Genomic DNA, 26,200 nt, shown 5'->3' on the forward strand with positions numbered 1-26,200 from the left:
TAAAGCTACCATCACTAAGTGTAACATTGAGGCTACGGACACAAATTCTCTATCCTCCCTGTTCGACTCGCTTCTTTCTCCTCTCTCTCATGCCTTGAACAAGCCACTTCCCTATATAATGCATCCCAGGACACATTGGGACCTCCTCTATAACCCCGCCTCCAGGCACTGAGAGCTCAGTTTCGTTAACCAGTACAATGCAGGAGCAGGTAAAAGAGAAGGCAGATGTTATTCATGTAGAACCACATTCTCACGACACTAGAGGGTACCAGCGGCTAATGCCATACAACCCAAAGAAGCTAAGTGCGTCAGTGTGGACGCCCTGTGGAACCCAATGCACTTCACAGAAAGAGAGTTAACAATGGTAAGTCTACCATTACTCTCCTTTTCTGCAGCAGGGTACATTGGTTTCCACAGGGAAACATTGGGGATGTCCTAAAGTAGTTCCTCAAGGGAGTGGACGCACCTTAGCGGGTAAGAGAACCCGGCGTCCAAAGGAAGGCTCCTGGGAGGCGGAAGTATCAAAGGCATAGAACCTAATAAATGTGTTCACTGAGGACCATGTAGCCGCCTTGTACAATTGTTCTGGAGACGCGCCACAGCGGGCCACCCAAGAAGGTCCAACAGACCCGAGTAGAATGGGCTTTAACTGCAGCAGGAGCTGGGAGTCCAGCCTGCACATAGGCTTGTGCAATCACCATTCTAATCCATCTGGCCAAGGTTTGCTTATTCGCAGGCCAGCCACGTTTGCGAAAACCAAACAGTACAAAAAGGACATCTGACCTCCTGATAGAGGCAGTCCTTTCCACATATATACAGAAAGCCCTAACCACATCCAAAGAACGTTCTTTGGGAGATAAATATGAAGAGACAAAGGCCAGAACCACAATCTCTTGGTTAAAGTGAAAAGATGACACCACCTTAGGCAAATAACGTGGGCAAGTTCGTAGAACTGCCCGGTCCTGGTGGAAAATGAGAAAGGGTGGATGACAGGACAAAGCACCTAAGTCCGACACACATCTTGCAGAGGCAATAGCCAGCAAGAACAGGACCTTGGCCATGAGCCGTTTAAGGTTCATCGATTCAAGAAGTTCAAATGGAGACTCTTGCAGGGTATTCAGCACAACAGACAAATCCCATGGAGCCACAGGAGGGACATAGGGAGGCTGAATCTGAATAATGCCCTGAATGAACGTTTGAACATCAGGTATAGAGGCAATTTTTCTCTTAAACCAAACCGACAAGGCAGATATATGAACCCTGAGGGAGGCCAGACGAAGACCTAAGTCCAGGCCTCTTTGCCGAAAAGCCAGTATTCTGGAAGCTCTGAATCTATGGACATCATAATTCGTCTCAGCACACCTGGTGAAGTAAGAATTCCAAACCCTGTATTAAATCCGGGCAGAGGCCGGTTTGCGGCCTTTCAACATAGTTTGAATAACCGCCTCTGAAAATCCTCTGGCTCTCAGGAGTGATATTTCAATAGCCACGCCGTCAAAGCCATTCTGGCCAGGTCTGGTTAGAGACAAGGGCCCTGTACGAGGAGGTCTAGTCGTTGAGGAAGGAGCAGGTAAAAGAGAAGGCAGATGTTATTCATGTAGAACCACATTCTCACGACACTAGAGGGTACCAAAATCCTTTGGCTCTCAGGAGTGATATTTCAATAGCCACGCCGTCAAAGCCATTCTGGCCAGGTCTGGTTAGAGACAAGGGCCCTGTACGAGGAGGTCTAGTCGTTGAGGAACAGGGGATGCCCTGTTGATAGACCCTGCAGGTCTGAGAACCAATGCCTTCTGGGCCACGCTGGAGAAATTAGAAGCAGCATTCCTCCTTCCTGTTTGAACTTCCGTAGAACCCTGGGCAGGAGTGACACTGGAGGGAACACGTAAGGCAGCCGAAAGTTCCATGGAATTGCTAGTGCATCCACGAACGCTGCTAGAGGGTCCCTAGTTCTTGATCAAAAGACCAGAACCTTGCGATTGTGTCGAGACGCCATGGGGTCTACGTCCGGTAGACCCCACCTGTCCACTAGTTGAAAGTCTTCTGGATGAAGACCACTCTCCGGCGTGTACGTCCTGGCGACTGAAGTAGTCCGCTTCCCAGTTCAGGCCCCCTCGGAATGAACACTACCGATATACTTGGCAGATGGCGTTCTGCCCAACAAAGGATTTTTGACTCTTACTTCATAGCCATGCGGCTTTGAGTGCCGCCTTGGTGGTTTATGTATGCCACTGTCGTGGCATTGTCTGACTATAACTGAACCGGTCTGTTCCATACCAGAGGCACGGGAAGTGATAATGCATTGAACACTGCTCTCAGCTCAAGGATATTTATCAGGAGGAGTAATTTTTCCTTGGTCGACCGACCCTGAAGAGAGTGTTCCTCGAACACCGCTCCCCATCCCCTCAGACTGGCATCTGTCATCAGGAGGGCCCAGTCGGGGATCCAGAAGGGATGGCCCCTGCTCAATTGCTAGTCCTGGAGCTACCAGGTCAGCGACAAACGAACCTCCGGAGTCAACAAGATCCGATGAGGCAGGCCGTCCCACTTGGCAAGAATTAATCGTTGTAGAGGGCGGGAATGAAACTGAGCGTACTCCACCATGTCGAACGTCGAAACCATCAGGCCAAGTACTTGCATTGCCGAGTGAATCGACACCAGCGAGGACTTCTTCCAGTTGATCAGCCATTAGTGGGCTTGTAAGCAATTCAGCATCAATTGTAGATGACATTGTGGGAACTCGCCAGAATCAGCAGGTCGTACAAGTATGGCTGGATTCTGACTCCCTGGCGACAGAGGTGCACCGTCATCATGTCCATAACCTTGGTGAAGATCCGAGGAGCCGTGGCCAGTCTGAATGGCAGAGCCTGGTATTGGTGGTGACTGTTGCCAATAGCAAACCGCAGGAACTGCTGATGTGATATGGCAATAGGAATATGCAGATAAGCATCCTGTATATCCAGGGATACCATGTAATCTCCGGGTTCCATAGCCAGCACGATTGAGCCCGTTTCCATATGAAACTTGGTTACCCTCACAAACTTGTTCAGTGATTTGAGGTTGAGTATAGGCCGACAAGACCCATTGGTTTTCTGCATTAGAAACAGGGTTGAATAATAGCCTCTGCACGCTGGGACTGAGGTACCGGCACAACCACTCCTGTACCCAGGAGTGAACCTACCACCGTTTGCAGAGCCTGCACCTTCAACGGATCCGAAGGGAGTACTGTAGTGCAGAACTGGTGAGGGGGACGTCTCTTGAAGGAGACAACGTACCCATGAGAGACAACTTCCAGTACCCAAGTGTCTGAAGTAGTTTTTAACCAGACCTGGGCGAACTGTAGAAGTCGGCCTCCCGCCCTGGAGTCCCACCCCGTCATGCAGCAGGCTTGTCTTGTTTTGAAGCAGGCTGACGGGCTGCCCAGGGCAAGTGGTGTCATTAGTTACCTTATGATGGAAAGCAATGCTTTTTACCTCCCAACCGTCCTGATTATGGTAGGACAGTTTTTCTTTTAGGCACCAGCCATGGGATGCAGCTCTGCGGGGAGTCTATTCACTAGAGAAAGGGAAAATGCCCAGCAGCTCTCAGCTGCCAAAAACAGGGGCATGACTCACAGATGCAGCGTTTCCCACAAGGCCACAAACCTTTGTCCTGTGGTCATGCCCTCATTCCTGGGTGCACACATTCCCAAAGGGTTGTGTCTAAATTCAAGTGGGCTTAAAGAGCTCTGACATCACAGCCATGTGCCCTCTGGATGGCAGGGGAGGAGCACGTTCGGCTCAAGTTGTACCCTTGCGGACTTGCTTCGCTCGCCACGCTTCAGGCATGGTGGTTTGCTCGCCACATGCTACTATTCCCAATAGATAGCCACCAGGAATGCTAGCCCACCTACCTTGCCCCTCCCATTGCTGGTCACATTGCTGTGACATCAGAGGTCCTTTGGCCCACATAGATCTAGCATCTACCCTTCCCAAAGACACAGGGGTCTATTCATGAAGCAGAGAAGAGTGGCAAAAAAGGACCAGTGGAGAAGTTGCCTATGGCAACTAATTAGCTTTGAAGGAAGCCTTTATCAAGTACATTCTATAAAATGTAAGGGAGATGCTGATTGGTTGCCATGGTCAACTTCTTCACTGATCTGTATCTCCACTTTTTTCACTGTCCATTTACTAAGCCGTGGACGGAGATAAAGTGCACGGAGATAAAGTACCAGCCATTCACCTCCTAACTGTCATTTTTCAAACCCAGCCTGTGACATGGCAGTTAGGAGCCTATTGGCTGGTACTTTATCTCCGTCCACTTTATCTTCATCCAAGGCTAATGGGCCCTACACACTGGGCGATAATACTGAGATATGAACGAGATACCGTTCATATCTTTCAGTGTGGAGGCACCAGCGATGAGCTATGCGTGGCCCTGCTCTCGTTCACCGCTGGTCCCCCGTCACTGCCCCCCCCCCGGGTCACCCGTATCCGCCTTCGGGCAGCTCGGCTGCAGATCGCAAAGTGTGTAGGGCTCATTAGTAAATAGACCATCTCCAGTTCTAAAATGATGGGAGCTACAGTAGGCTTAAACTAATGCTTTTTAAATTGAACAGACATCCCGGTCACTGTAGAACAAAAAATAAGATTTTAAACCTACCGGTAAATCTTTTTCTCCTAGTCCGTAGAGGATGCTGGGGACTCCGTAAGGACCATGGGGGTATAGACGGGCTCCGCAGGAGACATGGGCACTCTAAAGACTGGGTGTGCACTGGCTCCTCCCTCTATGCCCCTCCTCCAGACCTCAGTTAGAGAAACTGTGCCCAGAGGAGACGGACAGTACGAGGAAAGGATTTTTGTTAATCTAAGGGCAAGATTCATACCAGCCCACACCATCCACACCGTATAACATGAAATATACGAACCAGTTAACAGCATGAAACCAAACAGCATCAGACCGAGACTGATCAAAACTGTAACATAACCCTTAAGTAAGCAAAAACTATATACAAGTCTTGCAGATGTAGTCCGCACTGGGACGGGCGCCCAGCATCCTCTACGGACTAGGAGAAAAAGATTTACCGGTAGGTTTAAAATCTTATTTTCTTTTACGTCCTAGAGGATTCTGGGGACTCCGTAAGGATAATGGGGATTATACCAAAGCTCCAAAACGGGCGGGAGAGTGCGGATGACTCTGCAGCACCGATTGAGCAAACATGAGGTCCTCATCAGCCAGGGTATCAAACTTGTAGAACTTTGCAAAGGTGTTTGAACCCGACCAAGTAGCAGCTCGGCACAGCTGTAAAGCCGAGACACCTCGGGCAGCCGCCCAAGAAGAGCCCACCTTCCTAGTGGAATGGGCCTTTACAGAATTTGGTAACGGCAATCCAGCCGTAGAATGAGCCTGCTGAATCGTGTTACAGATCCAGCGAGCAATAGTCTGCTTCGAAGCAGGAGCGCCAACCTTGTCGGCTGCATACAGGACAAACAGTGCCTCTGTTTTCCTAACCCGGGCCGTTCTGGCCACATAAATTTTCAATGCCATGACCACATCAAGGGACTCGGAATCCTCCAAGTCCCGTGTAGCCACAGGTACCACAATAGGTTGGTTCATATGAAAAGAAACCACCTTGGGCAAAAATTGAGGACGAGTCCGCAACTCTGTTCTATCCACAGGGACAATCAGATAGGGGCTTTTGTGAGATAAAGCCGCCAACTCCGACATTCGCCTTGCCGATGCCAAGGCCAACAACATGACCACTTTCCAAGTGAGATATTTTAATTCCACCGTTTTAAGTGGTTCAAACCAGTGAGACTTAAGGAACCGCAACACCACGTTAAGGTCCCAGGGTGCCACTGGAGGTACAAAAGGAGGCTGGATATGCAGCACGCCCTTCACAAAAGTCTGGACTTCTGGGAGAGAAGCCAATTCCTTCTGAAAGAAAATGGATAGGGACGAAATCTGAACCTTAATAGAGCCTAATTTTAGGCCCAAATTCACTCCCGTTTGTAGGAAGTGAAGGAAACGGCCCAAATGGAATTCTTCCGGAGGAGCATTCCTGGACTCACACCAAGATACGTACTTTCTCCATATACGGTGATAATGTTTCGCTGTCACGTCTTTCCTAGCCTTTATCAGAGTAGGAATGACCTCATCCGGAATGCCCTTTTCCGCTAGGATCCGGCGTTTAACCGCCATGCCGTCAAACGTAGCCGCGGTAAGTCTTGGAACAGACAGGGCCCCTGTTGTAACAAGTCCTCTCTGAGAGGAAGGGGCCACGGATCTTCTGTGAGCATTTCCTGCAGATCCGGATACCAGGCCCTTCGCGGCCAATCTGGAACAATGAGAATTGTCTGTACTCCTCTTCGTCTTATGATTCTCAATATCTTTGAGATGAGCGGAAGAGGAGGGAACACATAGACCGACTGAAATGCCCATGGAGTCACCAGGGCGTCCACCGCCACCGCCTGAGGGTCCCTCGACCTGGCGCAATACTTCGGTAGTTTCATGTTGAGGCGTGATGCCATCATGTCTATCTGAGGCAGTCCCCACCAACTTGCAATCTCTGCGAAGACTTCCTGATGAAGTCCCCACTCTCCTGGATGTAGATCGTGTCTGCTGAGAAAGTCTGCTTCCCAGTTGTCTACTCCCGGAATGAAGACTGCTGTCAGGGCGCTTACATGATTTTCCGCCCAGCGAAGAATCCTGGTGGCTTCCGCCATTGCCACTCTGCTCTTTGTTCCGCCTTGGCGGTTTACATGGGCCACTGCGGTGATGTTGTCTGACTAGATCAGAACTGGTAGGTCGCGAAGCAAATTTTCCGCTTGTCGAAGGGCATTGTATATGGCCCTCAACTCCAATACGTTGATGTGAAGACAAGCCTCCTGGCTTGACCAGAGACCCTGGAAGTTTCTTCCCTGTGTGACTGCACCCCAACCTCGGAGGCTCGCGTCCGTGGTTACCAGAACCCAGTCCTGAATGCCGAACTTGCGACCCTCCAGAAGGTGAGCACTCTGCAGCCACCACAGGAGAGATACCCTGGCCCTGGGGGACAGGGTGATCATCTGATGAATCTGTAGATGTGACCCGGACCACTTGTCCAGAAGGTCCCACTGAAACGTTCTCGCATGGAACTTGCCGAATGGAATAGCCTCGTAAGTCGCCACCATCTTTCCCAGAACTTGAGTGCAGTGATGCACCGACACCCTCGTTGCTTCAATAGGTCCCTGACCAAAGACATGAGTTTTTGGGCCTTTTCTATCGGAAGATAAACCCTTTTCTGGTCTGTATCCAGAATCATGCCTAAGAAGGGCAAACGAGTCGTTGGAATCAACTGTGACTTCGGGATATTGAGAATTCAGCCGTGCTGTTGCAACACCCTCAGGGAGAGTGATATGCTGTTCAGCAACTGTTCTCTCGATCTCGCTTTTATTAGGAGATCGTCCAAGTACGGGATAATTGTGACACCCTGCTTGCGCAGGAGCACCATCATTTCCGCCATTACATTGGTGAAAATCCTCGGGGCTGTGGAAAGCCCAAACGGCAACGCCTGAAATTGGTAATGACAATCCTGTACAGCAAACTTCAGGAACGCCTGATGAGGCGGATATATGGGGACATGAAGGTATGCATCCTTTATGTCCAGGGACACCATATAATCCCCCCCTTCCAGGCTGGCGATGACCGCTCTGAGCGACTCCATCTTGAACTTGAACCTTTTTAAGTACAGGTTTAAGGATTTTAAATTCAAAATGGGCCTGACCGAACCGTCAGGTTTCGGGACTACAAACAGGGTTGAGTAATACCCCATCCCCTGCTGCAGCAAGGGGACTTTGACCACCACTTGTTGAAGACTCAATTTTTGAATAGCCTTTAACACTATCTCCCTCTCTGGGGGAGAAGCCGGCAGGGCCGATTTGAAAAACCGGTGAGGAGGCACCTCTTCGAATTCCAGCTTGTAACCCTGGGAAACAATTTCTATTGCCCAGGGGTCCACCTGTGATTGAACCCAGACGTGGCTGATAAGTCGAAGACGTGCACCCACTGGGGCAGACTCCCTCAGCGGAGTCCCAGCGTCATGCGGTGGATTTTGTAGAGGCCGGGGAGGACTTCTGCTCCTGGGAACTAGCTGTGGCTGGCAGCTTTTTCCCCTTGCCCTTACCTCTGGCAAGAAAGGAAGATCCCCGCACTCTCTTGGGTTTATGCGACCGAAAGAACTGCATCTGATAATGTGGCGTTTTCTTAGGCTGTGAGGAAACATAAGGCAAAAAAGTTGATTTACCTGCCGTAGCCGTGGAAACTAGGTCCGTGAGACCTTCCCCAAATAATTCCTCACCCTTGTAAGGTAAAACCTCCATATGCCTCTTCGAGTCGGCATCGCCCGTCCATTGTCGGGTCCATAGGGCTCGCCTAGCTGAAATCGCCATAGCATTGGCTCTGGAACCCAGTAGGCCAATGTCTCTCTGAGCATCTCTCATATATAGGACAGCATCTTTAATATGACCCAGGGTCAATAAAACGGTTTCCTTATCCAGCGAATCTATATCAGCAGATAAGGTATCTGTCCACGCCGCTACAGAACTACAAACCAAAGCCGACGCTATCGCCGGTCTGAGTAAGGTACCAGTATGTGTGTAAATAGACTTCAAGGTAGTCTCCTGCCTGCGATCAGCAGGATCCTTGAGGGTTGCCGTATCTTGAGATGGCAGCGCTACCTTTTTGGATAAGCGTGTCAACGCTTTGTCCACCCTTGGGGAGGATTCCCACCTTAGCCGGGAAAGGATACGCCATAAGAATCCTTTTGGGAATCTGCAGTCTTGAGATTCCCAAGCCTTTTCAAATAATTTGTTCAGCTCATGAGATGGAGGAAAGGTTACCTCAGGGACAGAGGGTTCATCCGTGATATGCAACACCTCTTTTATAGCAATAATCATATAATGAATACTTTTAGCCAATTTTGGCTGCAACTTTGCATCATCGTAATCGACACTGGAATCAGAATCCATGTCGGTATCAGTGTCTACTATTTGGAATAGTGGACGCTTTTGAGAACCAGAAGGTCCCTGTGACATAGTCAAAGGCAGGGCTACAGTCCCTGTACAGTCCCTGGACTCAGCTTTGTCCAACCTTTTGTGCAATAAATTCAAATTTGCATTTAAAACATTCCACATATCCAACCAGTCAGGTGTCGGCGTTGCCGACGGAGACACCACACTCATTTGCTCCACCTCCTCCCTAGAAGAGCCTTCTGCTTCAGACATGCCGACACACGCGTACCGACACACCACACACTCAGGGAATTCTCTATCTGGAGACAGTTCCCTCACAAGGCCCTTTGGAGAGACAGAGAGAGAGAGAGTATGCCAGCACACACCCAGGGCCAATGACCCAGGGAAAAAAATTACCCAGATAGCGCTTTATTTCTTAAATATATAACACTGCGCCAAATTATGTGCCCCCCCCCTTCTTTCCAACCCTCTGTCACCGTGTTCAGCAGGGGAGAGTCCAGGGAGCCAGCTTCTCAGCGGTGTGCTGTGGAGAAAATGGCGCTGGTGAGTGCTGAGGATCAAGCTCCGCCCCCTCAGCGTCGGGCTTCGGTCCAGCTCGATTTCGTTTAAAACTGGCGGGGGATATTAGACTATACAGTGCAGAGCCCATATATGTCCTATATAGCCAGAACAGAGGTTTAAATTGCTGCCCAGGGTGCCCCCCCTGCGCCCTGCACCCTTACAGTGCCTGCCGTGTGTGTTGTGTGGGAGCAATGGCGCGCAGCGTTACCTCTATGAAGATCTGAAGTCTTCTGCCGCCTCTGAAGTCTTCCTTCTTCTTATACTCACCCGGCTTCAATCTTCCGGCTCTGTGAGGAGGACGGCAGCGCGGCTTCGGGACGAACAGCTAGGAAAGACCTGCGTTCCGACTCCCTCTGGAGCTAATGGTGTCCAGTAGCCTAAGAAGCAGAGCCTAACAGCTAAGTAGCTCTGCTTCTCTCTCCTTAGTCCCACGATGCAGGGAGCCTGTTGCCAGCAGTGCTCCCTGAAAATAAATAAACCCAACAAAAATTATTTATTTTCAGGAAACTCAGGAGAGCTCCCTGTAATGCACCCAGTCTCCTCTGGGCACAGTATCAAACTGAGGTCTGGAGGAGGGGCAAAGAGGGAGGAGCCAGTGCACACCCATATCTAAAGTTCTTTTTAGTGCCCATGTCTCCTGCGGAGCCCATCTATCCCCATGGTCCTTACGGAGTCCCCAGCATCCTCTAGGGCGTAAGAGAAAATAAAGATGACAAGAGATCGCAATTATCGCTGTATGCCTGCTCTGCCAATGAATAGGCGGTGATAATAACCCGTTCTCTTAGGAGAAAACAGAAACCACAGGAGGGCAGTCTCTGCTTCATAAATGAGCCGGCATGCAGCGGGCCGGGCTTCCCAGGGGGCCGAAAGCAGCACGCTATGAAAGAAAGTTACAGTAGATTAGTTGTGAGAGGGAGCAGAACGGCCGCTGTGTAGCCAGGGACAGTCACACAGGGGGACGCCTGCGCTGACTGGGTTCTACGTGAGGATCAGCAGCAGCTGCTACAGGGAGCCGGCCGCTGTCCCCAGAATGACCGAGCAGGAAGCAGATGGGAAGAGGCGGAGCACCCGGCGCCCGTCTCCAGCACGTCCTCTCTCCGGCCGATGCTCCACGTTCTCCAATGGGGAGACAGAGGCGGCCTCTTCCCCGCTACTTCCAATCACAGCTCACCACGACCAGGGCTGAACTTACTGGGAACTAGTTGAACTGGTGCTGGACAGTTATTGCTGTGACTGTATAGGAAGCAGCAGCTGGCCGTACACTGCGACACCTCGGAGCTAGCCTGCTGCTGTCACTGCTCCCTCCTGTGCCCCGGCATGGTGTCCCCCAGCGCCTGTGCCCGCAGGCTCCTGTCCTTCTTCCCCTTCCTGCTGGTGCTGCTAGATCTGCAGTATGAAGGTAAGCAGCAGCTGAGCCCCCTGTGCCTCATGATGTCAGTTGTGTTAACCATAAGCCAGGCAGAGAGACTTGCTGAGTGTGGCTGTGGCAGCCTCTATCCTTTCCCTCCTCAGCTACTGCTACTTGCGTATCCATAAGAGCTTGTATTCCACTGTTTACAGGTGCACTGTATACAGTAGGTGTCAGCTAACAGCCCTGCACACCAGCAGTAGGCACACTGTGTATGAAGCAGTGGAAAAGCGAGCCAATCAGCTGCTGTTTATAATTTTAGAAAATTAATTTGATAAATGTTACCTCAATGCTGATTGGTTGCCATGGTCAAAAACTTCTCCACTGGCTCATTTCTCCACTCTCTCCACCTGAGGGGTACATTTACTAAGCAGTGATAAGGGTGGAGAAGTGAGCCAGTGGAGAAATTTCCCCATCAACCAATCAGCACTGAGGTAACACCTATAATTTGCATATTATAAAATGATACAGAGCTGCTGATTGGTTGATGGGGAAATTTCTCCACTGGCTCACTTCTCCACTCTTATTACTGCTTAGTAAGTGTGGTAAGTGCTGATGGTTAACTGACACGTTACCCCTTGGCTATGTCAATTTGGTTTTCTCTGCTATAGAACATTGTGTTTGGCTTATTTCTGTATGTGGTCATTCATAATATCAATCCCAGAATGTGAAATGCCAGCATGGTGAGAATAGCAAGGTTAGGGTTACCTCAATAATGCCTTGTTGACATTTCATCATTGTTGACATGCTGAACATGTCATCCTAACACACTGAACCCGCTCATCTCTGCTGTCATAATATACTACTAGTCACCTGGGGTGTAGTACGGGTGACCGGCGGTCTCCTGACCGCCGGTCACCTTACCGACGCCGGGATCCCGGCAGCATACCGACGCCGGGATCCCGGCGGGGAGGGGCGAGTGCAGCAAGCCCCTTGCAGGCTCGCTGCGCTCGCCACGCTGCGGGCTCGGTGGCGACCTGCGGTCGCCACGGGTTCTATTCCCACTCTATGGGTGTCGTGGACAACCACGAGTGGAAATAGTCCCTGTTGGTCGGCATGCCGACCATCGGGATAGTGAGCCGTCGGGCTCACGGAGGAGGTCATGTGACTGTCGGTCAGCTGACCGGCGGTCACATGACTACCACCCGTCACCTGCACTCCCCACTGACTGTGATTCTGTATCAGTAACCTCCCCCCCCCCTAATATCTCTGTGGCTGATGAAACTAAAGTTTGGTAAGGCTTATGCACAACGAATCTTCTGCATACGCACCAATCATGCGCCCAATATGTCTGTCCAGCAGACCCATTTGTATGTGCCCGCCCACTTGTGACATCATGTTCAATGGATTCTACGGTCGTCCAAACACACAGGCAGATGTACCGATATATCTGTATGATCTATCATCATCGGCTGTGCTGCAGGGCCGACCTATGTCTGTGAACAATATCAGCATTTTAGAAATCTAGTTCCTAATTATATATAATCCACACTGATGTATGCTGATTGTGGTTGCACATAATAGAGGCCATAAATAGTATTCAACCTGTTTCACATTTAATTTTCTTATATGGTGGAATCAAAATTAGGGTGTGGTATAGAAGACCTACATGCATTAGGTCTACAGTTATTAGGTCGACATGGATGAAATGTCGACACAGAAATGGTGCATTTTCTCTGACGTCCTAGTGGATGCTGGGGACTCCGTAAGGACCATGGGGAATAGCGGCTCCGCAGGAGACTGGGCACAAAAGTAAAGCTTTAGGACTACCTGGTGTGCACTGGCTCCTCCCCCTATGACCCTCCTCCAAGCCTCAGTTAGATTTTTGTGCCCGAACGAGAAGGGTGCACACTAGGTGGCTCTCCTGAGCTGCTTAGTGAAAAGTTTAGTTTTAGGTTTTTTATTTTCAGTGAGACCTGCTGGCAACAGGCTCACTGCATCGAGGGACTAAGGGGAGAAGAAGCGAACTCACCTGCGTGCAGAGTGGATTGGGCTTCTTAGGCTACTGGACACCATTAGCTCCAGAGGGATCGAACACAGGCCCAGCCATGGAGTCCGGTCCCAGAGCCGCGCCGCCGGCCCCCTTACAGAGCCAGAAGCAAGAAGAGGTCCGGAAAATCGGCGGCAGAAGACATCCTGTCTTCACTAAGGTAGCGCACAGCACTGCAGCTGTGCGCCATTGCTCCTCAGCACACTTCACACTTCGGTCACTGAGGGTGCAGGGCGCTAGGGGGGGGCGCCCTGAGCAGCAATAAAAACACCTTGGCTGGCGAAAATACATCACATATAGCCCCCAGGGCTATATGGATGAATTTTAACCCCTGCCAGAATCCATAAAAAAGCAGGAGAAAAGTCCGCGAAAAAGGGGCGGAGCCTATCTCCTCAGCACACTGGCGCCATTTTCCCTCACAGCTCCGTTGGAGGGAAGCTCCCCTGGCTCTCCCCTGCAGTCACTACACTACAGAAAGGGTTAAAAAAGAGAGGGGGGCACTAATTAGGCGCAGTATTAACAATACAGCAGCTATAAGGGGAAAAACACTTATATAAGGTTATCCCTGTATATATATAGCGCTTTGGTGTGTGCTGGCAAACTCTCCCTTTGTCTCCCCAAAGGGCTAGTGGGGTCCTGTCCTCTATCAGAGCATTCCCTGTGTGTGTGCTGTGTGTCGGTACGTTTGTGTCGACATGTATGAGGAGGAAAATGATGTGGAGGCGGAGCAAATTGCCTGTAATAGGGATGTCACCCCCTAGGGGGTCGACACCTGAGTGGGTGAACTGTTGGAAGGAATTAACAGTGTCAGCTCTTTACAAAAGACAGTGGTTGACATGAGACAGCCGGCTACTCAGCTTGTGCCTGTCCAGACGTCTCATAGGCCGTCAGGGGCTCTAAAGCGCCCGTTACCTCAGATGGCAGATACAGACGCCGACACGGATACTGACTCCAGTGTCGACGGTGAAGAGACAAATGTGACTTCCAGTAGGGCCACACGTTACATGATTGAGGCAATGAAAAATGTTTTACACATTTCTGATAATACGAGTACCACCAAAAGGGGTATTATGTTCGGTGAGGAAAAACTACCTGTAGTTTTCCTGAATCTGAGAAATTAAATGAGGTGTGTGATGAAGCGTGGGTTTCCCCCGATAAAAAAGTTATTGGCATTATATCCTTTCCCGCCAGAGGTTAGGGTGCGTTGGGAAACACCCCCTAGGGTGGATAAAGCGCTCACACGCTTGTCAAAACAAGGGCTCTACCCTCTCCTGAGATGGCCGCCCTTAAGGATCCTGCTGATAGAAAGCAGGAGGGTATCCTAAAATGTATTTACACACATACTGGTGTTATACTGCGACCAGCAATCGCCTCAGCCTGGATGTGCAGTGCTGGGTTGGCGTGGTCGGATTCCCTGACTGAAAATATTGATACCCTAGATAGGGACAGTATATTATTGCCTATAGAGCATTTAAAAGATGCATTTCTATATATGCGTGATGCACGGCGGAATATTTGCCGACTGGCATCAAGAGTAAGTACGTTGTCCATTTCTGCCAGAAGAGGGTTATGGACACGACAGTGGTCAGGTGATGCGGATTCCAAACGGCATATGGAAGTATTGTCTTATAAAGGGGAGGAGTTATTTGGGGTCGGTCTTTCAGACCTGGTGGCCACGGCAACAGCTGGGAAATCCACGTTTTTACCCCAGGTCGCCTCTCAACATAAGAAGACGCCGTATTATCAGGCGCAGTCCTTTCGTTCCCATAAGGACAAGCGGGCAAAATGTTCCTCATTTCTGCCCCGTGACAGAGGGAGAGGAAAAAGGCTGCAGAAATCAGCCAGTTCCCAGGAACAGAAGCCCTCTCCCGCCTCTGCCAAGCCCTCAGCATGACGCTGGGGCTTTACAAGCGGACTCAGGCACGGTGGGGGCCCGTCTCAAGAATTTCAGCGCGCAGTGGGCTCACTCGCAAGTAGACCCCTGGATCCTTCAGGTGGTATCTCAGGGGTAAAAAAAATTGGAATTCGAGACGTCTCCCCCTCGCCGTTTCCTAAAGTCGGCTTTACCGACGTCTCCCTCCGACATGGAGGCAGTTTTGGAAGCCATTCACAAGCTGTATTCCCAGCAGGTGATAATCAAGGTACCCCTCCTGCAACAGGGAAAGGGGTATTATTCCACACTGTTGTGGTACCGAAGCCGGACGGCTCGGTGAGACCGATTTTAAATCTAAAATCTTTGAACACTTACATACAGAAGTTCAAATTCAAGATGGAGTCACTCAGAGCAGTGATTGCGAACCTGGAAGAAGGGGACTACATGGTGTCTCGGGACATCAAGGATGCTTACCTTCATGTCCCAATTTACCCTTCTCACCAAGGGTACCTCAGGTTTGTGGTACAGAACTGTCACTATCAGTTTCAGACGCTGCCGTTTGGATGGTCCACGGCACCCCGGGTCTTTACCAAGGTAATGGCCGAAATGATGATACTCCTTCGAAGGAAGGGAGTTTTAGTTATCCCTTACTTGGACGATCTCCTGATAAGGGTAAGATCCAGAGAACAGTTGGAGGTCGGTGTAGCACTATCTCAGGTAGTGTTGCGGCAGCATGGTTGGATTCTCAATATTCCAAAATCGCAGCTGGTTCCGACGACTCGTCTTCTGTTCCTAGGGATGATCCTGGACACAGTCCAGAAAAAGGTGTTTCTCCCGGAGGAGAAAGCCAGGGAGTTATCCGAGCTAGTCAGGAACCTCCTAAAACCGAGCCAAGTCTCAGTGCATCAATGCACAAGGGTTCTGGGAAAAATGGTGGCTTCCTACGAAGCAATCCCATTCGGCAGATTCCACGCAAGAATTTTCCAGTGGGACCTGCTGGACAAATGGTCCGGGTCGCATCTTCAGATGCATCAGCGGATAACCCTGTCACCAAGGACAAGGGTGTCCCTCCTGTGGTGGTTGCAGAGTGCTCATCTTCTAGAGGGCCGCAGATTCGGCATTCAGGACTGGGTCCTGGTGACCACGGATGCCAGCCTGCGAGGCTGGGGAGCAGTCACACAGGGAAGGAATTTCCAGGGCTTATGGTCAAGCCTGGAGACATCACTTCACATAAATATCCTGAAGCTAAGGGCCATTTACAATGCTCTAAGCTTAGCAAGACCTCTGCTTCAAGGTCAGCCGGTGTTGATCCAGTCGGACAACATCACGGCAGTCACCCACGTAAACAGACCGGGTGGCACAAGAAGCAGGAGGGCAATGGCAGAAGCTGCAAGGATTCTTCGCTGGGCGGAAAATCATGTGATAGCACTGTCAGCAGTATTCATTCCGGGAGTGGACAACTGGGAAGCAGACTTCCTCAGCAGACACGACCTCCACCCGGGAGAGTGGGGACTTCACCCAGAAGTCTTCCACATGATTATAAACCGTTGGGAAAAACTCGACAGGTATTGCGCCAGGTCAAGGGACCCTCAGGCAATAGCTGTAGACGCTCTGGTAACACCGTGGGTGTACCAGTCAGTGTATGTGTTCCCTCCTCTGCCTCTCATACCCAAGGTACTGAGAATTATAAGATGGAGAGGAGTAAGCACTATATTCGTGGCTCCGGATTGGCCAAGAAAGACTTGGTAACCGGAACTTCAAGAGATGCTCACGGAGGATCCGTGGCCTCTACCTCTAAGAAGGGACCTGCTCCAGCAAGGACCCTGTCTGTTCCAAGACTTACCGCGGCTGCGTTTGACGGCATGGCGGTTGAACGCCGGATCCTGAAGGAAAAAGGCATTCCGGATGAAGTCATCCCTATCCTGATCAAAGCCAGGAAGGATGTAACCGCAAAACATTATCACCGCATTTGGCGAAAATATGTTGCGTGGTGCGAAGCCAGTAAGGCCCGACGGAGGAAATTCAACTGGATCGATTCCTACATTTTTACTGCAAACAGGAGTGTCTATGGGCCTGAAATTGGGGTCCATTAAGGTTCAAATTTCGTCCCTGTCAATTTTTTTCCAAAAAGAACTAGCTTCAGTCCCTGAAGTTCAGACGTTTGTAAAAGGGGTACTGCATATACAGCCTCCTTTTGTGCCTCCAGTGGCACCTTGGGATCTCAATGTAGTTTTTGGGTTCCAAAAGTCACATTGGTTTGAACCACTTAAATCTGTGGAGTTAAAATATCTCACATGGGAAGTGGTCATGCTGTTGGCCCTGGCCTGGGCCAGGCGCGTGTCAGAATTGGCGGCTTTATCCTGTAAAAGCCCTTATCTGATTTTCCATTCGGACAGGGCGGAATTGAGGACTCGTCCTCAGTTTCTCCCTAAGGTGGTTTCAGCGTTTCACCTGAACCAACCTATTGTGGTGCCTGCGGCTACCAGGGACTTGGAGGACTCCAAGTTGCTAGACGTTGTCAGGGCCCTGAAAATATGTTTCCAGGACGGCTGGAGTCAGAAAATCTGACTCGCTGTTTATCCTGTATGCACCCAACAAGCTGGGTGCTCCTGCTTCTAAGCAGACTATTGCTCGTTGGATTTGTAGTACAATTCAGCTTGCACATTCTGTGGCAGGCCTGCCATAGCCAAAAATCTGTAAATGCCCACTCCACAAGGAAGGTGGGCTCATCTTGGGTGGCTGCCCGAGGGGTCTCGGCTTTACAACTTTGCCGAGCAGCTACTTGGTCAGGAGCAAATACGTTTGTAAAATTCTACAAATTTGATACCCTGGCTGAGGAGGACCTGGAGTTCTCTCATTTGGTGCTGCAGAGTCATCCGCACTCTCCCGCCCGTTTGGGAGCTTTGGTATAATCCCCATGGTCCTTACGGAGTCCCCAGCATCCACTAGGACGTCAGAGAAAATAAGAATTTACTTACCGATAATTCTATTTCTCGTAGTCCGTAGTGGATGCTGGGCGCCCATCCCAAGTGCGGATTATCTGCAATACTTGTACATAGTTATTGTTACCAAAAATCGGGTTATTGCTGTAGTGAGCCATCTTTTCTAGAGGCTCCTCTGTTATCATGCTGTTAACTGGGTTTAGATCACAAGTTATACGGTGTGATTGGTGTGGCTGGTATGAGTCTTACCCGGGATTCAAAATCCTTCCTTATTGTGTACGCTCGTCCGGGCACAGTATCCTAACTGAGGCTTGGAGGAGGGTCATAGGGGGAGGAGCCAGTGCACACCAGGTAGTCCTAAAGCTTTACTTTTGTGCCCAGTCTCCTGCAGAGCCGCTATTCCCCATGGTCCTTACGGAGTCCCCAGCATCCACTACGGACTACGAGAAATAGAATTATCGGTAAGTAAATTCTTATTTTTGGGGTTACGAATTTTTGATTCAGGCGCTTAGTCCACCCCTGGCCCTTGGGTGGCTGGAGGGGGGGGGGGGGGGCCCTTGATTTAAGGGGTCCCCACTCCTCCAGGGTACCCCGGCCAGGGGTGACTAGTTGGGGATTTAATGCCACGGCCGCAGGGACCAATATAAAAGTGTCCCCCGGCTGTGGCATTATCTCTCTGGCTAGTGGAGCCCGGTGCTGGTGTTAAAAATACGGGGGACCCCTACGTCTTTTGTCCCCCGTATTTTTGGCACCAGGCACAGAGCCCGGTGCTGGTTGTTAAAATATGGGGGAACCCCCCCCCCCCCCCCCCCGTATTTTTACAACCAGGACCGGTTCAAAGAGCCCGAGGCTGGTTATGCTTAGGAGGGGGGACCCCACGCATTTTTCTCTGACGTCCTAGTGGATGCTGGGAGCTCCGTAAGGACCATGGGGAATAGCGGCTCCGCAGGAGATTGGGCACAAAAGTAAAGCTTTAGGACTACCTGGTGTGCACTGGCTCCTCCCCCTATGACCCTCCTCCAAGCCTCAGTTAGATTTTTGTGCCCGGCCGAGAAGGGTGCACACTAGGGGCTCTCCTGAGCTTCTTAGTGAAAGTTTAGTTTTAGGTTTTTTATTTTCAGTGAGACCTGCTGGCAACAGGCTCACTGCATCGAGGGACTAAGGGGAGAAGAAGCGAACCTGCCTGCTTGCAGCCAGCTTGGGCTTCTTGGCTACTGGACACCATTAGCTCCAGAGGGACCGAACACAGGCCCAGCCTCGGAGTCCGGTCCCAGAGCCGCGCCGCCGGCCCCCTTACAGAGCCAGAAGCAAGAAGAGGTCCGGAAAATCGGCGGCAGAAGACATCAGTTTTCACCAAGGTAGCGCACAGCACTGCAGCTGTGCGCCATTGCTCCTCATACACACCTCACACTGCAGTCACTGAGGGTGCAGGGCGCTGGGGGGGGCGCCCTGAGCAGCAATAAAAACACCTTGGCTGGCAAACATACATCACATATAACCCCCAGGGCTATAAGGATGTATTTTAACCCCTGCCAGAATCCATAAAAATGCGGGAGAAAAGTCCGCGAGAAAGGGGCGGAGCCTATCTCCTCAGCACACTGGCGCCATTTTCTCTCACAGCTCCGTTGGAGGGAAGCTCCCTGGCTCTCCCCTGCAGTTACTACACTACAGAAAGGGGTTAAAAAAGAGAGGGGGGCACTAATTAGGCGCAGTATTAATAAAACAGCAGCTATAAGGGGAAAAACACTTCTATAAGGTTATCCCTGTATATATATATATAGCGCTCTGGTGTGTGCTGGCATACTCTCCCTCTGTCTCCCCAAAGGGCTAGTGGGGTCCTGTCCTCTATCAGAGCATTCCCTGTGTGTGTGCTGTGTGTCGGTACGATTGTGTCGACATGTATGAGGAGGAAAATGGTGTGGAGGCGGAGCAATTGCCTGTAATGGAGATGTCACCCCCTAGGGAGTCGACACCTGAGTGGCTGAGCTTATGGAAGGAATTACGTGACAGTGTCAGCTCTTTACAAAAGATTGATGACATGAGACAGCCGGCTACTCAGCCTGTGCCTGTCCAGGTGTCTCAAAAGCTATCAGGGGCTCTAAAACGCCCGTTACCTCAGATGGCAGATACAGACGCCGACATGGATACTGACTCCAGTGTCGACGATTAAGAGACGAATGTGACTTCCAGTAGGGCCACACGTTACATGATTGAGGCTATGGAAAATGTTTTACATATTTCTGATAATACCAGTACCACTAAAAAAGGAACCTGCTGACAGAAAGCAGAAAAATATCCTAAAAATGTATATACACTCACACGGGTGTGATACTGCGACCAGCAATCGCCTCAGCCTGGATGTGCAGTGCTGGGGTGGCTTGGTCGGATTCCCTGACTGACAATATTGATACCCTAGATAGGGACAGTATATTACTGACTATAGAGCATTTAAAAGATGCATTTCTATATATGCGTGATGCACAGAGGGATATTTGCCGACTGGCATCAAGAGTAAGTGCGCTGTCCATTTCTGCCAGAAGAGGGTTATGGACAAGACAGTGGTCAGGTGATGCTGATTCCAAAAGGCATATGGAAGTATCGCCTTATAAAAGGGAGGAGTTATTTGGGGTAGGTCTAACAGACCTGGTGGCCACGGCAACGGCTGGGAAATCCACATTTTTACCCCAGGTAGCCTCTCAACATAAGAAGACGCCGTATTATCAGGCGCAGTCCTTTAGGCCCCATAAGGGCAAGCGGGCAAAAGGCTCCTCATTTCTGCCCCGTGGCAGAGGAAAAAGGCTGCAGCAAACAGCCAGTTCCCAGGAACAGAAGCCCTCTCCCGTTTCTGCAAAGTCCTCAGTATGACGCTGGGGCTTTACAAGCGGACTCGGGCACGGTGGGGGCCCGTCTCAAAAATTTCAGCGTGCAGTGGGCTCACTCACAGGTGGACCCCTGGATTCTTCAGGTGGTATCTCAGGGGTACAAATTGGAATTCGAGACGTCTCCCCTTCGCCGTTTCCTAAAGTCTGCTTTACCGACGTCTCCCTCCGACAGGGAGGCGGTATTGGAAGCCATTCACAAGCTGTATTCCCAGCAGGTGATAATCAAGGTACCCCTCCTTCAACAGGGAAAGGGGTATTATTCCACGCTGTTTGTGGTACCGAAGCCGGACGGCTCGGTGAGACCTATTTTAAATCTGAAATCATTGAACACTTACATACAAAGGTTCAAATTCAATATGGAGTCACTCAGAGCGGTGATTGCGAACCTGGAAGAAGGGGATTATATGGTGTCTCTGGACATCAAGGATGCTTATCTCCATGTCCCAATTTACCCTTCTCACCAAGGGTACCTCAGGTTTGTGGTACAGAACTGTCACTATCAGTTTCAGACGCTGCCGTTGGTTTGTCCACGGCACCCCGGGTCTTTACCAAAGTAATGGCCGAAATGATGATACTCCTTCGAAGGAAGGGAGTTTTAGTTTTCTCTAACGTCCTAAGTGGATGCTGGGACTCCGTAAGGACCATGGGGAATAGCGGCTCCGCAGGAGACTGGGCACAAAAGTAAAAGCTTGAACTAGCTGGTGTGCACTGGCTCCTCCCCCTATGACCCTCCTCCAAGCCTCAGTTAGATTTTTGTGCCCGAACGAGAAGGGTGCATGCTAGGTGGCTCTCCTGAGCTGCTTAGAGTAAAAGTTTATTTTAGGTTTTTTATTTTCAGTGAGTCCTGCTGGCAACAGGCTCACTGCATCGTGGGACTAAGGGGAGAAGAAACGAACTCACCTGCGTCTAGAGTGGATTGGGTTTCTTAGGCTACTGGACATTAGCTCCAGAGGGACGATCACAGGTTCAGCCTGGATGGGTCCCGGAGCCGCGCCGCCGGCCCCCTTACAGAGCCAGAAGAACGAAGAGGTCCGGTGAAATCGGCGGCAGAAGACGTTCCTGTCTTCAACTAAGGTAGCGCACAGCACTGCAGCTGTGCGCCATTGCTCTCAGCACACTTCACACTCCGGTCACTGAGGGTGCAGGGCGCTGGGGGGGAGCGCCTTGAGACGCAATAAAAAACAGAAATACCTTAGGATGGCAAAAGAAATACATCACATATAGCTCCTGGGCTATATGGATGTATTTAACCCCTGCCAGTTTTCCAGAAAAAAGCGGGAGATAGGCTCCGCCCCTTCACGACGGCCTTATCTCCTCAGCACACAAGCGCCATTTTCCCTCACAGTTCCGCTGGAAGGACGGCTCCCTGACTCTCCCCTGCAGTCCCTACAGAATCAGGGTAAAAACGAGAGAGGGGGGGCACTATTGGCAGCTAAATTATAAACAGCAGCTATAAAAGGGAGTAACACTTATATAAGGTTATCTATATATATATATATATATATATATATATATATATATATATATATATATATAGCGCTCTGGTGTGTGCTGGCAAACTCTCCCTCTGTCTCCCCAAAGGGCTAGTGGGGTCCTGTCCTCTATCAGAGCATTCCCTGTGTGTGTGCTGGGTGTCGGTACGATTGTGTCGACATGTATGAGGAGGAAAATGATGTGGAAGCAGAGCAATTGCCTGTATTGGTGATGTCACCCCCTAGGGAGTCGACACCTGACTGGATGGTTGTATTTAAAGAACTACGTGACAATGTCAGCACTTTACAAAAAACTGTTGACGACATGAGACAGCCGACAAATCAATTAGCCATTCACAAGCTGTATTCCCAGCAGGTGATAATCAAGGTACCCCTCCTTCAACAGGGAAAGGGGTATTATTCCACGCTGTTTGTGGTACCGAAGCCGGACGGCTCGGTGAGACCTATTTTAAATCTGAAATCATTGAACACTTACATACAAAGGTTCAAATTCAAGATGGAGTCACTCAGAGCAGTGATAGCAAACCAGGAAGAAAGGGACTATATGGTGTCTCTGGACATCAAAGATGCTTATCTCCACGTCCCAATCTACCCTTCTCACCAAGGGTACCTCAGGTTTGTAGTACAAAACTGTCATTATCAGTTTCAGACGCTGCCGTTTGGGTTGTCCACGGCACCTCGGGTCTTTACCAAGGTAATGGCCGAAATGATGATTCTTCTTCGAAGAAAAGGCGTTTTTATTATCCCTTACTTGGACGATCTCCTGATAAGGGCAAGGTCCAGGGAACAGTTAGAAGTCGGAGTAGCACTATCTCAGTTAGTGTTACGTCAGCACGGGTGGATCGTAAATATTCCAAAATCGCAGCTGATTCCAACGACACGTCTCCTGTTCCTAGGAATGATTCTGGACACAGTCCAGAAAAAGGTGTTTCTCCCAGAGAAGAAGGCCAGGGAGTTATCCGAGCTAGTCAGGAATCTCCTAAAACCAGGCCAGGTGTCAGTGCATCAGTGCACGAGGGTCCTGGGAAAAATGGTGGCTTCTTACGAAGCGATTCCATTTGGAAGATTCCATGCAAGAACGTTTCAGTGGGATCTTCTGGACAAATGGTCCGGATCGCATCTTCAGATGCATCAGCGGATAACCCTGTCGCCAAGGACAAGGGTGTCTCTTCTGTGGTGGCTGCAGAGTGCTCATCTACTAGAGGGCCGCAGATTCGGCATTCAGGATTGGATCCTGGTGACCACAGATGCCAGCCTGAGAGGCTGGGGAGCAGTCACACAGGGACAAAATTTCCAGGGCTTGTGGTCAAGCATGGAAACATCTCTTCATATAAACATTCTGGAACTAAGGGCCATTTACAATGCCCTAAGTCAAGCAAAACCCCTGCTTCAGGGTCAGGCGGTATTGATCCAATCGGACAACATCACGTCAGTCGCCCACGTAAACAGACAGGGCGGCACGAGAAGCAGGAGGGCGATGGCAGAAGCTGCAAGGATTCTTCGCTGGGCGGAGAATCATGTGATAGCACTGTCAGCAGTGTTCATTCCGGGAGTGGACAACTGGGAAGCGGACTTCCTCAGCAGACACGACCTTCACCCGGGGGAGTGGGGACTTCATCCAGAAGTCTTCCAAGAGATGGTAAACCGTTGGGAAAAACCAAAGGTGGACATGATGGCGTCCCGTCTCAACAAAAAACTGGACAGATATTGCGCCAGGTCAAGGGACCCTCAGGCAATAGCGGTGGACGCTCTGGTAACACCATGGGTGTACCAGTCAGTGTATGTGTTCCCTCCTCTGCCTCTCATACCAAAAGTACTGAGAATCATAAAAAGGAGAGGAGTAAGAACTATACTCGTGGTTCCGGATTGGCCAAGAAGGACTTGGTACCCGGAACTTCAAGAGATGCTCACGGAGGACCCGTGACCTCTACCTCTAAGAAAGGACCTGCTCCAGCAGGGACCTTGTCTGTTCCAAGACTTACCGCGGCTGCGTTTGACGGCATGGCGGTTGAACGCCGGATCCTGAAGGAAAAAGGCATTCCAGAAGAAGTCATCCCTACCCTGATAAAGGCCAGGAAGGATGTAACCGCAAAACATTATCACCGCATTTGGCGAAAATATGTTGCGTGGTGTGAGGCCAAAGAGGCCCCTATAGAGGAATTTCATCTGGGTCGCTTCCTACATTTCCTGCAAACAGGACTGTCTATGGGCCTAAAATTAGGGTCCATTAAAGTTCAAATTTCGGCCCTGTCGATTTTCTTCCAAAAAGAACTGGCTTCAGTGCCAGAAGTCCAGACGTTTGTCAAAGGGGTACTGCATATACAGCCTCCTTTTGTTCCCCCGGTGGCACCTTGGGATCTCAATGTGGTTTTGGGGTTCCTAAACTCACATTGGTTTGAACCACTCACCACTGTGGAATTAAAATATCTCACATGGAAGGTGGTAATGCTGTTAGCCCTGGCTTCAGCCAGGCGTGTCTCAGAATTGGCGGCTTTATCTTATAAAAGCCCTTACCTGATTTTTCACACGGATAGGGCAGAATTGAGGACTCGTCCTCAATTTCTCCCAAAGGTGGTTTCAGCGTTTCACGTGAACCAGCCTATTGTGGTGCCTGCAGCTACTAGGGACTTGGAGGACTCCAAGTTACTGGACGTAGTCAGGGCCCTCAAAATATATATTTCCAGGACGGCTGGAGTCAGGAAATCTGACTCGCTGTTTATCCTGTATGCACCCAACAAGCTGGGTGCTCCTGCTTCTAAGCAGACGATTGCTCGTTGGATTTGTAGTACAATTCAGCTTGCGCATTCTGTGGCAGGCCTGCCACAGCCAAAATCTGTAAAAGCCCATTCCACAAGGAAGGTGGGCTCATCTTGGGCGGCTGCCCGAGGGGTCTCGGCTTTACAACTTTGCCGAGCAGCTACTTGGTCAGGGGCAAACACGTTTGCTAAATTCTACAAATTTGATACCCTGGCTGAGGAGGACCTGGAGTTCTCTCATTCGGTGCTGCAGAGTCATCCGCACTCTCCTGCCCGTTTGGGAGCTTTGGTATAATCCCCATGGTCCTTACGGAGTCCCAGCATCCACTTAGGACGTTAGAGAAAATAAGAATTTACTTACCGATAATTCTATTTCTCATAGTCCGTAGTGGATGCTGGGCGCCCATCCCAAGTGCGGATTGTCTGCAATACTTGTAGATAGTTATTGTTACAAAATTCGGATTATTATTGTTGTGAGCCATCTTTTCAGAGGCTCCTTCGTTTATCATACTGTTAACTGGGTTCAGATCACAGGTTGTACGGTGTGATTGGTGTGGCTGGTATGAGTCTTACCCGGGATTCAATATCCTTCCTTATTATGTACGCTCGTCCGGGCACAGTATCCTAACTGAGGCTTGGAGGAGGGTCATAGGGGGAGGAGCCAGTGCGCACCAGCTAGTTCAAGCTTTTACTTTTGTGCCCAGTCTCCTGCGGAGCCGCTATTCCCCATGGTCCTTACGGAGTCCCAGCATCCACTACTGACTATGAGAAATAGAATTATCGGTAAGTAAATTCTTATTATCCCTTACTTGGACGATCTCCTGATAAGGGCAAGATCCAGGGAACAGTTGGTAGTCGGGGTAGCACTATCTCAAGTAGTGTTGCGGCAGCACGGTTGGATTCTCAATATTCCAAAATCGCAGCTGATCCCGACGACACGTCTTCTATTCCTAGGGATGATCCTTGACACAGTCCAGAAAAAGGTGTTTCTCCCGGAGGAGAAAGCCAGGGAGTTATCCGAACTAGTCAGAAACCTCCTAAAACCAGGCCAAGTGTCAGTGCATCAGTGCACAAGGGTCCTGGGAAAAATGGTGGCTTCCTACGAAGCAATTCCATTCGGCAGATTCCACGCTAGAACTTTCCAGTGGGACCTGCTGGACAAATGGTCCGGATCGCATCTTCAGATGCATCAGCGGATAACCCTGTCACCAAAGACAAGGGTGTCTCTCCTGTGGTGGTTGCAGAGTGCTCATCTTCTAGAGGGCCGCAGATTCGGCATTCAGGACTGGGTCCTGGGGACCACGG

At 50.3% G+C, this 26,200-nt stretch overlaps 1 protein-coding gene across 3 annotated transcripts in view; it reads left to right on the top strand.

Moving 5' to 3' along the window:
* DNAJC3 (DnaJ heat shock protein family (Hsp40) member C3) overlaps positions 1-26,200 on the top strand; it is a 315,586-nt gene that overhangs the window by 101,245 nt on the left and 188,141 nt on the right. The window contains exon 1 of one of the 3 annotated variants that reach the window (XM_063953027.1): positions 10,462-10,950. The exons of the other annotated variants lie outside the window; for them this stretch is intronic. Coding sequence (XP_063809097.1) covers positions 10,869-10,950 — 82 coding nt within the window. The 5' untranslated portion in view covers positions 10,462-10,868. Of the gene's footprint in view, positions 1-10,461; positions 10,951-26,200 lie in introns of those variants that run through there. 3 annotated transcript variants of the gene reach the window in all.

The sequence above is a fragment of the Pseudophryne corroboree genome, chromosome 2 (genome assembly GCF_028390025.1).
Source record: "Pseudophryne corroboree isolate aPseCor3 chromosome 2, aPseCor3.hap2, whole genome shotgun sequence".
Lineage (NCBI taxonomy): Eukaryota > Metazoa > Chordata > Amphibia > Anura > Myobatrachidae > Pseudophryne > Pseudophryne corroboree.